At 40.8% G+C, this 14,581-nt stretch overlaps 1 protein-coding gene across 3 annotated transcripts; it reads left to right on the forward strand.

The window, feature by feature from the left end:
• The first annotated feature begins 613 nt into the window (after positions 1-613).
• Positions 614-7,743, forward strand: LOC142400722 (uncharacterized). Of its 3 annotated transcripts, none has more exons than XR_012772962.1 (7): positions 614-769; positions 1,426-1,610; positions 4,017-4,076; positions 4,874-5,884; positions 5,990-6,148; positions 6,647-6,742; positions 7,132-7,743. XR_012772962.1 is itself a non-coding variant. In XM_075485869.1 (7 exons), the coding sequence occupies exons 3-7, from the start codon at positions 4,074-4,076 to the stop codon at positions 7,441-7,443; spliced, it is 1,581 nt and encodes a 526-aa protein (XP_075341984.1). In that variant the 5' UTR covers positions 625-754; positions 1,426-1,610; positions 4,017-4,073; the 3' UTR covers positions 7,444-7,743. The 3 variants fall into 3 exon arrangements, 2 of the variants coding, with proteins under 2 accessions (XP_075341984.1, XP_075341993.1); XM_075485869.1 differs by having other exon boundaries at positions 625-754; XM_075485878.1 differs by lacking the exons at positions 614-769; positions 1,426-1,610 and having other exon boundaries at positions 3,645-4,076.
• Positions 7,744-14,581: the final 6,838 nt, after the last annotated feature.

Raw genomic sequence — 14,581 nt, forward strand, 5'->3', positions numbered from 1 at the left:
ACGCATCAGCCAGGCTAGACTGTGTGATAAACAATGTCTAATTCGGTGGACAAGTGTATGCAACCTGCTGTAATTAAAAAGACACTTATTTAATACACAAAGGTTAACATTTCCTCCTGCAGATTTATATATATGTATATATATTTATTTACATTTATACATTTAAATAAAAAACATAATATGGCCAAACTTCGGATACTTTCAGTAGGACAGCCTGCAACCTCACTCCCATGGTCCCGCCCTTAGAGTGGAAGAGGTTCAGAAGCCTGGGAGAGTGGGGGGTGGTGGTAGATGGTGGGGAGAGGAACATTTTATCAGGTGTTGTAGGTGATTTTGAACAGGTGGGTTTTGAGCTGGCTTTTGAATGAGGGGAGTGTATCGGAGTTCCGGATGGCGGGGGGCAGGGAGTTCCAAAGGGTACACTGTAAAAAACAGAATTACGCGTTGTTCAAGTAATTGCATGTTCACAATTGAATGGATAAGGAAATATGAATAATTATTAACGAACAGAAAAATCCTCATCAAACTGATAGGGCGCACCTCAGTGATGTGCAAATATACAATAGTGAATAATCTTAATTGAAAATACATAATCGCCACAGGTGTTTATTCGGCGCATGCGCTTACTGGCCAAGACACGGGGTTTCCCACCTTTCCTCTCGAAATTGGAAGGGCTGACTGAGCAACGTGTTTCTCTCTCCGGTTGAAATTTTTTCCACTTGACATGCAGCCAGGATGGCCAAACTTTGAAAAGGTACGTTACCAGGCTGTAAGTACAATATTGTGTCCTACTCAAGACATAATTTAAAAGGTCTGTGTGCGTTTTTATGAATTACGAGATTTCGATACACACCATGTTTTAGTTTTGACCCAGTGTTTGATATTAAGCTAGCTCATGTGGCAATCACGTTAGCTAAATTTCGAGTGAAGTCCTGCAGAGATGTTCAACCATGTTGTCTGTGTGTTTATCCCATTTACAAACCGGCAGTGTATCTTTGGTACACTATATGGCCCTCTTATTTTACCAGCGCGGTATTTCTGATTTCAGTGCGCACATTGACCATGCGTTGTGCAATGTTTGCTAGCTGATCGCACTAGTCTAGTGACACGCTGCCTGTTCACCAGGGACTAGCCATATCATTTACTGGTAAAGCTAACATTAAACGACTCAAAGTCGTTCATGTTGTCATGATCTATGTTTTGATGTTGCTGTTTAGCTGTTATATGGATAGTAGTGTACGTCTGTAAGGCCGTATTGCCCACGTTTGTGATGACATCTAACTTGTGCACATCAAATGTGCTAGCTATTAAATAGTAACCTTAAATGTAATGCAATGTTATTTTGGTATGCTACGTGGTTCCTAGCACAAGGGTTTTTCTTATGGATACTAAACTTATTTGGAATACTCTGATTATATGTTTCAGATATAACAAATCTCCCATGTTCTGCAAGTACTGCGGTTTCTCTGCAGACCAAGACAGTCTTGTCAGACACCAGCAGCTTCATCACAGGAGACCCCACCATTGGCCGTGTGTGCACTCCAACTGTCCGTGTGTATTCAAAACTCCAGGAGCCCTCAAGTCACACCTCTCAAGATATCATAACAAAGGTGCACTTGTTCATAATCAGCCTAATTTGAATTTCAAATGTGAATGTTGTGAGTTTCAGGAATTATGTTCTGAAAGGGATTTTTTTAAACACCTAGGAAATCACCTCAAAATTCAAGAAACTGTTCAGTGTCCTTTTTCAGGCTGTGACTTTAAAACAAACACTTACAAAACATTCAGTTCACACAAAAGCAGAAAACACAAGCAATATGATACAAATGACTTTAGAACTGTGATTCAGCCTTTTGCTGTACCTGCAGCTGGAAGTATTGATGACGATGATATTGCTGCTTCAACTTCCATTCCACAAGAATCGAGTCATACAGCAGATAATTTTGATGGTACAACAGTTGAGCACAAACTTGCAAGTCTTTTTCTGTCTATGCAAACCGTTTTGCATGTCTCACGAAGTGCAGTTCAAACAATAATTGAGGGACTACGTGATATATTGATTTGCTCAAAATCCAGTGCTTTTCAGGTAGTGTCAGAGGTTCTGGCAAAACACAACATTTCATCAGAGAACACAATTGTTAAGGAGATAGTTGATTCAGTTTTTGCATCCAATCCATTGCTGTCAACAATTTCTGAAAAGGGCTGCCTATCCACTGACTACAGAAGAAACTTGTATTTTGCACAAACTTTTCCTTTGATTGAGGCAGTAGAATATCGATACGCACAAGATAGTAGAAACACGTTTGTTTATGTACCTTTGACTTTGGTGCTTGAAAACTTGTTGAGACGCCCAGATTATTCAGGTGCATTAGTTTTGAGTCAAGAGCACTTGCCTGGTGTTTACAGGACTTTCCAGGATGGCCATTACTTTAGGCAGCACAATGTTTCCCTCACTGAAGAGACAGAAATCAGTATAGCCCTTTACATTGATGAGTTTGAATTGTGCAACCCGTTAGGAACATCACGCAAGATCCACAAAATAGTTGGAGTGTATTGGGTCATCCTAAACTTACCAGCGAAGTTCAGGGCAGGTTTGACATCCATTCAGTTGGGAGCTTTAGGAAAGAGTGTTGATGTCAAGAAGTTTGGTTATGAGAGTTTTTTAGAGCCCCTCATAAAGGATCTTAAGCTGGTTGGTCAACATGGGGTCTTTGTGGAGAACTTGAAGACGACCGTTAATGTAAAGTTGTTTTGTGTCTGTGCAGATAATCTCGGAGCACATGGTTTAGCAGGATTCCAGGAAAGCTTTATTGTGGATAAGTTTTGCCGTTTTTGCTTGGTGAGTCATAGAGAAATAGCAACTGTTAAATCAGGGGATTTTGTTTTGAGAACTGTTGAACAGCACAATGAGTTTGTGGAAGAGCTTAAGCGAAATGAAACCATTAAGAGTGTAAATGGTGTTAAACGTGAGTGTGTTTTGAGTAAGCATTTGTCCAACTTTCATCCTGTAACGGGGTTCCCCCCTGATGTCTTGCACGACGCTTTTGAAGGCATTGTTCCGATCGAATTAGCATTGTGCCTTTCAGACTTGATTTCTAAAGGATTTTTCACTTTGGCCCGACTTAACCACAGCATCAGATCATTCCCCTATAAATATACAGATAAAGTCAACAAGCCAAAGGTCATTGCTAAATCAGCCCTTTCAAAGAAGTCTATTGGGGGGAATGGACATGAAAACTGGGCGCTGCTGCGACTGCTTCCTCTCATGGTTGGTTGGCTCGTCCCAGAGAATGAACCATCATGGGAAATATTAATGGACTTGAAGGAGATCGTTCAAATAGTTGTTTCTGACAAATTCACAGAAGAAACATTAAGTTATCTGGCATTTAAGTTATCAGATCATCGCTTGCTACTTAAAGCCACGTTTCCTGATTTTGTCTTAAAACCGAAACATCACATAATTGAGCATTATCCACACCTCATACGCTGTTATGGTCCGTTAGTGGAACTATGGACCATGAGGTTCGAAGCAAAGCACAGTGTCTTCAAGAGAGTTGCTCGGGATATACATAACACAAAGAATGTACTGCTTTCCTTAGCTACAAAGCATCAGCAGTTAATGGCATACAATTTGGCTGGACAAAGCCTCTTTAAGTCTGACTTGTACATCGACAAAGTTGTAGCTGTTAAGGTGGAAACTTTGGGCAGTGCACAGAGATCTGCGGTGTTAAGAAAATTGCCACATGTTGACACTGTTTCTATTACTCGCAAACTCGAACTGTTTGGAACAGAATATTCTCAAGGCATGATTGTCACAGCTGGGCATTGCTATGGGCAGCCAGAGTTTTTCAAAATTTTGAGCATCATTATCCATGGAGACAAAGTATTATTCTTGTCAAAGAAGCTTGTCGCCTGGTACTTTGAGCATCATAGGTCTTTTCAAGTAGAGGACAGTGTCTATGGTGAAATCACAGTTGTTGACGTCAATCAATTGAATCATTACTATCCTTTGGCAGCTTACCTTGTTGGGGGAAGGCTCTGGGTGACGCTGAGGACACATTGTTAGACGAATCATGGTGAGTCTTACAACGTTATTCCAAAACTAGTCTCATAAATTCCAATTCCATGAATGTGTTTGTATTGTGTATAATGTATTACACTGCCTCAAAGTAAAGGGAACACCTAAGCAATGAAATGCAACTCCCAGTCAATCATACTTCTGTGATACCAGCCTGTCCAGTTACGAAGCAACATGCAGTGTGAATCCATTTTGCTTACTGTTGTGCGAATTTAACAAGCAATGGCTAGAAAGTAGAGGTAATAGTCAAAATACGCCCCAAAACCAGTTATTCATCAGATGGTGTCACAGACCATTTTTCTTTTTTCATCCTTTCTGGCAGAGTTTTTGGTCATATCTGCATTTTGACAGTGTCCCACACCTGGAGGTACCATGAGGCGGTGTCTATCTCACTCAATTTGCTCAGTGAGTGCCACTCATCCGAGATGAGTAGGACTACCTGAGCAAATTCAATGGGTGACAGACACCGCCTCGTGGTTACTAAAGGGGTGTGAAACTGTCAAAATTCACATGTGACCAAAAACTAGGCAAGAATTGATGAAAAAAAAAAAGAGAAATGGTCTGTGACTCCACCTGACGAATAACTATATTTTGGCCGTATTTTAGTTATTAACAGTAATTTCTACCCATTGCTTGTTAAAAATGACAAAGTAGGCAAAATGGCTTCACAATCAGTTGCTTTGTAACTGGACAGGCTATCACAGAAATATGAGTGTGACTTGGGAGTTGCTTTGGTGTGTCCTTTATTTTTTCGAGCAGTATATTTTCTGATCCTGAATGTTTCCTGTTTCATAGGTACTGTTGCTCAGAGTCATAATATCCGCTGATCAAGCAAGACGTGTCCAAATTGAAGAATTGCCAGAGTCTGTGGATGCGCTTGTGGATTTCATAAAAGAAAAACTACAACTTCAGGGGGATTTCCAATTGCAGTTTGAGGACCCTGAATTCCAAAATGCCCGCTGCGATTTGTCAGATATATCAGAACTTCCAGCTGAACGTGCAGTTCTACACATTAAGTGGAAAGGGCATTCAGCTTATGAAGATCCCTTGGAGCGATCACAGTCCCTTGGATCCATCTCGTCACTTGACACTGCAAGCTTAAGCTCCTCCAAAGGAATCTCACCTGCCACTTCACCCAGCCCCTCGCCCACCACCTCAGGAAATTTGCGCAGTGCGTCAGAGTGGCCCTGTCCATTCCTTATCCCCGCTCTGTCCCTTGATGTTGAGCTGAAGTTAAGAAAAGGCAATGAGGCATATGAGAAGACCAAGAAAAGCATTGATGTTACAAGAGACATTAAGACAGACATTCTTGACAAACTTGCCCATGCTGCTTTTGCTATAAAAGCGTATCCTCAGCCTCATGAAGTTGAATCGATTGCAGTTGCTTTGATTACCAAATATCCGTGCCTCAGAGATGTCGATGGCAATGGTTATGATGGATGGCTTGGCAGTATCAGGAACAAGTTCAACAACTTCAGAGCAAAGCTGCGACTGGCTGGTTGCAGTGACGTTTCCCTTAATAGCAAAAGAAAGACAGATGGAGAGACTGGACCATACACACTGAAGAAGGCCAAACGTGGTGAGATTAATCATTTTCCTGAACATCCAAATCAGCAGGATGATGCCTCACTTGAACAGCAAAGAAAGCTCTTGGTGGAAGCATCAAAGAAAGCCAAAATCGATCAGAAATTCATAAGGGAAACAATGGAAATGACCTTTTCCCTGAGGAGAAGGGAGCTTGTTGATGACCAGCCGATGGTGACTGAAGTGCAGGACAGATGGCCTGCTTTATTTTTCAAAGAGCAGGTAAGAATTTACAAATTTGGTACTACTGTAGACGTCTGTATCCTGAGAACCCCTCCATTGTTTGACTTGTACCTTTTTGTGTATGTTGCTTTGTGTATTTGACAGATTGATGCTGAGTTTTTTCGCATCACAAACAAGATGCTGTTGACGACATTCAGAGCTGCAGTGGACGAATACACTCCCAAACTACTTCGTCTGTACCGTGCCCGAAAAGCAGCCTTTGGAAAGGCTATGGAGGATGTCATGGCGAAGCTTGATGATGAGGTATGTTGTGGTTGAAATACTTACCTTTTGGAAGACTGCTCAAACCAGGTTTAAAAAAAAACCCAACAAAACAAATAAACAATGTACATACCTTGCACTGCTTCAAAAACCTAAAAGGAACAGCAAAGCAAGTCAGTCAGCTTACTTCTATGATATCAGCATGTCCAGCTAGAAAGCAACACTCGTTGTGAAATCGGTTTTGCCAACTGTCCAGTCGGAAGGCAAAATAAATTCACAATGAGTGTTGCATCCTAACTGGACAGGCTGATATCATAGATTGACATGATCGATCATGATTCACTTGGAGTTGTTTTGCTTTCTTTTAGCTGTCCCATTTATGTGTGTGTTTCTGGAACAGTGTAGTTGCTGGGGAAAAACCTTTAATTTATGGGAGTAAAAAGAAAATGAGTAAAAAGATTTTTACTATAAGGAAGTGTATGACCTCAACTATTGTGACCTAACTAACCATGTTGTTTTTTTTCTGCTTTTTTGGCATAGACCTCTGACATCCTCTGGCACCGCAAAGACGCTGCTCTTCGAGGACTTCCAGTATTTCTCCGTGATGAACCTAAGGAACTCTTCAGAGAATGCCTTGTAAGTAGTCATTAACATCAAACAGGAACTACATTTTTTTTTCAAAGAAATCGTATAACGGCTCACAATACCTTTTATTTCTCATATACACATATACTGTGTACACTATACGCATGCACACTCAGACTGAAAGTATGCCGACATATATGTAGGACAGTAATAGACTACAACAGAGAATAAAAATGGCGTATTAGTGTAAGAGGAGGTAATGAATAGAAGAGGGGGTGGGGTTAATTGCACCTGTGGCGCCTCCCTGAGGGCAACAGTTCAAACATCTCAGTGATGAGGGAGCTGTCATTGATAAGCTGTTTTGTCATGAGTAGATGGTACAGGAGAGGGCAGAACACATTTACAAAGTCAATGTGAGTGTAAAATCCTTTTTTCCTCAGGAGACCGATGTAGATGATGTGGCTCTCCAGGGCGTGGCTGTGGGAATTCTTTATGTTCGTGAAGACTGTGGTCCAGGGACATCTACGCGAGTGCAAAACATTGCAGTCCTCCTCGAAGAGAGAGTGGTTTTGCAAGATCTCCCAGATACTCCAACTGCTCTGGCATACCTTTTTGGCCTCCTTTATGCCCTGAATATCTCCTACCCGAAGGCTCTGAAGTATACTTTCGAAACTTTGCAAAATATCTTCATGGAAATCGGTCCAAAATGCACACAGCGTGTGCGATCTCTGAAGAACAAACTTGCATTGTAAGAGTGAATACGACGTTGTATTTTAAAAAGCGTACTGGTTACATCAAGTTCCCCTTGATGGCCCATGTTCTTACGGTGTTGTAGTACGGCTATGTTTTAGAGAAAAATGCGGATGGCATTTTATTTCAATGTTGGCGTAGTTATTGCACTTTGCACTTTATACAGCAGTATAGTTGCCCATCATTGGCTTTATTTTACATTGATTTTTTTACTTACCAGACATGTTGAACCTTATAGCATTTAGGTTGTGCAGGCCCATGTTCTGAATCAGCCAGTGTGCATTAAAGGGGAACTCCGGGGCATTTGAAGCGCAATCCCATTGCTAGAGGTTGTCAAATACTGATAGTAGGACACAGACAGGTGCAAATCGGCGCTCCCTGTGCGGCGATTGCACTGTTCGCGCAGACTGTCATGCTAGCCAAATACGTGGTGGCTAAGGGGCAAGTGCTAAACCTTCCACGTAAAACAACAACTTGCACACTGCAGAAACGTCACACCACTTTATAAACCATCCGACAATAAAGTCACAAGCCTTACCATCAAAACCATATGCATGGTTCTCACATTACTGGCATGGGGACGTTACAAAACAACTTTATAAACAGCATGTCACTTACCGGTTGTTGGTACGCGCGCGCATGTGAAAGCCCAAAAGAGTCGATGGAGAATAATCCCATATACAAAGCAGTTATCTTCTCTAGAAAAACTGCGTTCAAGTATTTAAAACATTGCAGCAATACATGCCCAGTAATATTGTTTTAATGTTTTAAATACTTGAACGCAGTTTTTCTAGAGAAGATAATTGTTTTGTATATGGGATTATCGTCCATCGACTCTTCTGGGCTTTCACATGCGCGAGCGTACAACCAGCCGGTGAGTTACATGCTGTTTATAAAGTTGTTTTGTAACGTCCCCATGCCAGTAATGTGAGAACCATGCATATGGTTTTGATGGTAAGGCTTGTGACTTTATTGTCGGATGGTTTATAAAGTGGTGTGACGTTTCTGCTGTGTGCAAGTTGTTGTTTTACGTGGAAGGGTTAGCAGTTGCCCCTTGGCCACCACGTATTTGGCTAGCATGACAGGCTGCGCAAACAGCGCAAACGCCGCACAGGGAGCGCCGATTTGCACCAGTCTGTGTCCTACTGTCAGTATTTGACAACCTCTAGCAATGGAAATGCGCTTCAAATGCCCCGGAGTTCCCCTTTAAGGCTGTGTAGGTACAAATACTTGATTTTGTTAAAAAAAATACTTGATTTTGTTAAAAAAAATACTTATGGAAATAAAGTTTTTTACAAAGTGTGAAGTTTGTTGTACATTATTGAAGTTTTGTAATTGTGTAGAACAGTTACAAAAGGAATGTATACTTTATTGATAAATTGTGATGACCTCAATTGCCTTTTTTTAGTAAAGTGAATTGTCACTGTTCAGCAAAAAGAAAAATCCTTGTTGGTAGAATAAGGAATTTAAAATTGACTTAATTAAGAATTCTTAATAAAGATTACAGTGTTATCATAGTTAAGATTATGATGGGAACATTATTGGCAAAACATACAATTCTGAATGCAGACGGTTGCCTGTAAATTTCAAATATTCTCAACTATTCTTTTTTTACGGTGTAGGGGCAGCGATGGAGAACGCTCTGTCCCCAAGGGTGAGGTACTTGGTCTTGGTGATGGTAGTGAGGAGGTTTGCATCAGAGGAGCGGAGATGTCGAGTGGGGGAGTAGGGGTGGACGAGGTTTGTAAGGTATGGAGGTGAGTATGGAGGTAAATATGTTTGTTTCCTTAGCTAGGAAATTGTTTTTGAATTGGCTCTTATGAATGAATTGGATTATTTTTAAATTAATTATGATTACAATGAATTGAACTCCAATTGGCTTGAATTGGACTGTATTATTTAAGTGTCTTGAGATGACATTTGTTGTAATTTGGCGCTATATAAATAAAATTGAATTGAATTGAATTTGTGGCAGCTCCGCTGAATGAATCCAAACATCTCCAATGTATTTCTAATATTGCCTTTAATTATCTACACGCAAAATAAGAAAAAAATATCTAAAAGGCTCAAATTAGGCCGCTAATATGCAAAAAACTGAGCTTCTCCCTGGTCAGCAGCACGCTTGAAGAGCAATTAACCCTTTCTCTATCACATATCACATTGTCCAATACCCCACCTATTGTCAAAACATGGGATCTACACTACAACAGACACCTGTACATGAACACACAAAAAAGGCCTCTATTAGCTTGTTTATGCAACATTATCTAAAATAATACCACTGTGAATTATGAAAATCATAACATTTATCAAGACCACACAGCTGATTGTAGACAAATTGCTGTTAACCTGAATGTCCTCCTTTTGTCTTGCTTTTCACACGATAGAATCTTAATGAGGGAGACTCTGTGGACATTCCCATGGAAATCCTCTGCTATGAGGACACCAGCGCTGCAAGCCCAGCATCACCACAACTAAACCCCTCAAGACTGGGGATCATCCTAGAGGACAGCCTTGTTATGGAAGCGCTCACCAACCTACTTCAGGCAATGGGCCTCTGGTTTGGCTTTACCTACGCATTCCACCTGCAGTACCCGAAGTGCTTAAAAAACACATTTGCCTTCATTCAGCAGGTAATGCTAAATTTGGGTTGAAATGAGCTACCTCCCAAGGTTCAAAAGCTGAAGAATGATCTTGCAGTGTAAGACTTTCAGTGTAACTTGTATTTTAGACCCTATCCCAACCAGACTGTTCAAGGAGCATTATGTGGTCCAGTCCAACATCAACAAATAAAGCTTCAAACCCCACTTGAGGACCTTGCAGTTCTCATGGACACTGTCCATTAACCTCAAGTTCTCACTAGGATGGATTTTAATCATCATTAGGCTCTTATTTCACACCAATATTAATGATTTGATTTTATAGGGTAAGTGATGAGACTTACTTTGGGCTCCAAGTAGGCCTTTCCTTATACACTCACAATCTCTAAATTCATCCTGTTGATGCTGTCATCTCATCTATAATAAAGAAAGAATGATACAGTTCCAAAAATAGCCCTACATGTTACATGTCATTATCTCCTCCATTTTTTCCAGATTCAAATTTTAAGTAATTTTTGTCTCATCAGTCTAGGAAACCTTACTCTGAAAAATTTCTTATTTTGTATTTATTAAGCAAATTCTAGTTAAGCTTTTGGATTTTTGCTGCTGATAAAATGTTTTTGTCTTCTAGAGTAGAGCAGTTTTCTAAACTGTGATTTAGATTATTTTCATAGCTGTTAAAATGTCGTGTTTTTTTGTAATTTTCCCATTTCTATATTTCATAAAATTATACATATGTGATTATCTGCAACCCTAAGTAGGTCAAAGCTGGTATGGAAAAGGAATGGAAGATTATCTTAAGGTAAATTAAATAAACAAATTAACATGTGATGCTGGCTTGTATTGTAACTTAAAGGGGAACTCCGGGGCATTTGAAGCGCATTTCCATTGCTAGAGGTTGTCAAATACTGACGGTAGGACACAGACCGGTGCAAATCGACGCTCCCTGTGAAGCGATTGTGCTGTTTGCGCAGCCTGTCATGCTAACCAAATATGTGGTGGCTAAGGGGCAAGAGCTAAACCTTCCACGTAAAACAACAACTTGCACACTGCAGAAACGTCACACCACTTTATAAACCATCCGACAATAAAGTCACAAGCCTTACCATCAAAACCATATGCATGGTTCTCACATTACTGGCATGGGGACGTTACAAAACAACTTTATAAACAGCATGTCACTTACCTCTTGTCGGTAGGCGCGCGCATGTTAAAGCCCAAAAGAGTCAATGGACGATAATCCCATATACAAAACAATTATCTTCTCTAGAAAAACTGCGTTCAAGTATTTAAAACATTACAACAATACATGCCCAGTAATATTGTAATACTTTAAATACTTGGAAATGCGCTTCAAATGCCCCGGAGTTCCCCTTTAAGAAAAAAAGACATTCAATGAAATTCTATTGAATATATACAGGATGCACAATGAACTCTGGTTTGTCGAGTTTGATCAGCATTGACTGTGCTTGTGTTTATGGAAAGATCCATACATTTTCAGAAATCCAAGCAACTCTGCATTGTTCCTCTACTGACACCTTGTGGTGGATTCTACAAAGTACAGTTGGTCTGTAAATTCAGCTGCCCTTCAAACTGCATCAAGCAGCTCATGTCTGCCCTGTGGGAGGTGTGCCAGTGGTGTGATGTTACATTGACCTCTGATAATTGACTGGCTGTCAGTGAACATAAAAAGTATCTGGTCAGTTTCAGAGCAGGTACTCATTTTGCTAACATGAAAGGAATGTAAGGTTTTGATAACAACTGTATATCAGCTATTCTGCATAATTAAAAAATCAAATCACTGATTGAAACAGGAAAAAAAAACATGGAACTATTAAATTCAAATTCAATTCAATTCAATTCAAAAATACTTTATTTATCCCAGAGGGAAATTAAATGTTGATGTAGCTCAATTAAATCAAGGAGTTATTATAGATGCTGATGGCTGTGGGCAGGAATGATTTCCTGTAGCGGTCCGTTTTGCATCCAAACTGAAGAAGCCTTTGACTGAAGAGACTCTGTTTTCCGATAACAGTCTCATGGAGAGGATGTTCATGGTTGTCCATAATTCTCTTGATTTTATGCAAAATTCTTCTTTGCATTATTGTCTCCAGAGGTTCCACAGTCGTCCCCAGAACAGAACCAGCCTTCCTTATCAGGTTGTTGAGTTTTTTTAAATGTGTCCCAGAAGATTTTCAATTTAAATTTATCAGTTTTCCTTTCCCCTTTGAAGCTTTAAAGTTGTTAAAAACACCTAACTGGAGATCATCATCATAATTTAAAGTCACACTTAAGGCTGATTCATACTCGGCGCAAACGCGCAACTGTTCTGGCTCGAGAACCATTAATGACGTCATCGAAAGCGCCAGCCCCTTCACAGTTCCTTCAGCTCATAAGCGCAGTTTGCGCCGAGTATGCGTCACATTTGTAGTTCTCTCCAGACCAGCGGGCGTCACTGTTGAGGAAACAAGCTGAAAAGCATACGAAGAAAGCATACACAATACCACCTGTGGTGTCACGTCAGCAGAGGCTGGCACATCTGATGCGGAATGAATTTACTCTGGGTGTAGAACTGTATATGTATATATCTCAGAGCTAAGCGGCTGCGGCAAAAACAGAAGAGAAGGTGGATTGTTCGTCCTTTGCAACAAGACGAACTTTGTCAAACGTTGTCCCAGTGTAACTTCATAGACGTGTCGTACAGATGTTTGTAGAGGCGCATCCTCTCGGTCACCGTGGTCTCTGCAGTGTTCATTTTTTCTTTTTCTTGGTCAGCTGTTTCCGGTTGAGCGCGTGCGAAGTCAGAAAAAAAGTTGTGTGCGCGCCCTTGCGCCGCGCAAGGATTTTCTAGCTTGCGAAGGGGGGCGTGGCGGAATTTTGGGACACGTGACCGTTTGCGCCATTTGCGACCAGCTAGTATGAGCGAGGTTGCGCCGAGTATGAATCAGCTTTTATGTGATTGTAAATGTAATGTGTATTTTTAATAATTTAAATGAGTCTAGATGAGAAGTTCATGAGGCAAAAATTCAGCGTTGAAGTGCTTTTGTTTTATCTTTGTTGTACACTGTGTCAACTCTACACGAATATCTGACACAAAAAAGGGAAAAAATGTTTTGAAGGTATTCAATGGTAAATTAGAGTCCGTGATTTGGAAAAATGCTGATGTAACAGGTCTCAGGCGGAGAACCCATAAACAGATAAGGTTTCTGTAAAAACAGGAGAAAGAATGAAACAGGTGATCATTGCTTCTGTTCAGTGCAGCTTCGCTCAGCAGAATCTATTTACTCGGTGCAAAACCAAAAAGTAAATTATGTCCCCTGTAAGTGGGAGGACGTATCACAGGCAGGGCGCAACGAGCTGAAATATGTGAAACCGACTGGCCTGAACTTCCCACAAGACAGAGGAGCTCTTCTACCCCTGTACATGGGAGGAAACAGGACTGGGCTTCCATGAATGGGAAGGTTAACAACAAACCTCCAAAACAACCAAGTGTGAAACTGCAGAACAGATTTGCTCCACTATCGAAGGACTCTGGATCTCTATTGGATGACCATCCATCCCAAAGCAGCAAGGCAAGGAGTGAAAACCTGTTAAAAAGTATAATTCAATTTCAATTCAAAATTCAAAAATTACTTTATTTATCCCAGAGGGAAATTAAATGTTGATGTAGCTCAATTAAATCAAAGAGTTATTATAGATGCTGATGGCTGTGGGCAGGAAAGATTTCCTGTAGCGGTCCGTTTTGCATCCAAACTGAAGAAGCCTTTGACTGAAGAGACTCTGTTTTCCGATAACAGTCTCATGGAGAGGATGTTCAGGGTTGTCCATAATTCTCTTGATTTTATGCAAAATTCTTTGCATTATTGTCTCCAGAGGTTCCACAGTCGTCCCCAGAACAGAACCAGCCTTCTTTATCAGGTTGTTGAGTCTTTTTAGGTCCCTGGTTCTGATGCTGCTGCCCCAACAGATGACGCAAGAGGAAATGACGCTCTCAACAACAGACTTGTAGAAGATCTGCAACATCTTGTTGCAAACCTTGAAGGACCATAGCTTCCTCAAGAAGTACAGTCTGCTCTGTCCTTTCTTGTAGATTGCTTCACTGTTGTGTCTCCAGTCCAGTCTGTTGTCCACATGAACACCAAGGTATTTATATTCCTCAACCACCTCCACTTCTTCTCCCATGATGGAAACAGGGTTTGATCTGACCTTGTTTCTCCTGAAATCTACAATCATCTCCTTTGTTTTGTTAACATTCAAGATGAGATGATTGTTCCCACACCATGCCACAAAGCGGTCCACCAGCTCTCTGTACTCAGCTTCTTGTCCATCTCTGATACACCCGACAACTGCAGAGTCATCTGAATATTTCTGTAGATGACAGGAGTCTGACTTGTACTGGAAGTCTGAAGTGTACAGAGTGAAAAGGAATGGTGAGAGTACAGTCCCCTGTGGTGCTCCTGTGCTGCTGATCACCTGGTTAGACACACAATTCTTCAGTCTGACAAACTGTGGTCTGTTTGTCAGGTAGTCATTAATCCAG

Source organism: Odontesthes bonariensis, chromosome 2 (assembly GCF_027942865.1).
Source record: "Odontesthes bonariensis isolate fOdoBon6 chromosome 2, fOdoBon6.hap1, whole genome shotgun sequence".
In the NCBI taxonomy this organism is placed as follows: domain Eukaryota; kingdom Metazoa; phylum Chordata; class Actinopteri; order Atheriniformes; family Atherinopsidae; genus Odontesthes; species Odontesthes bonariensis.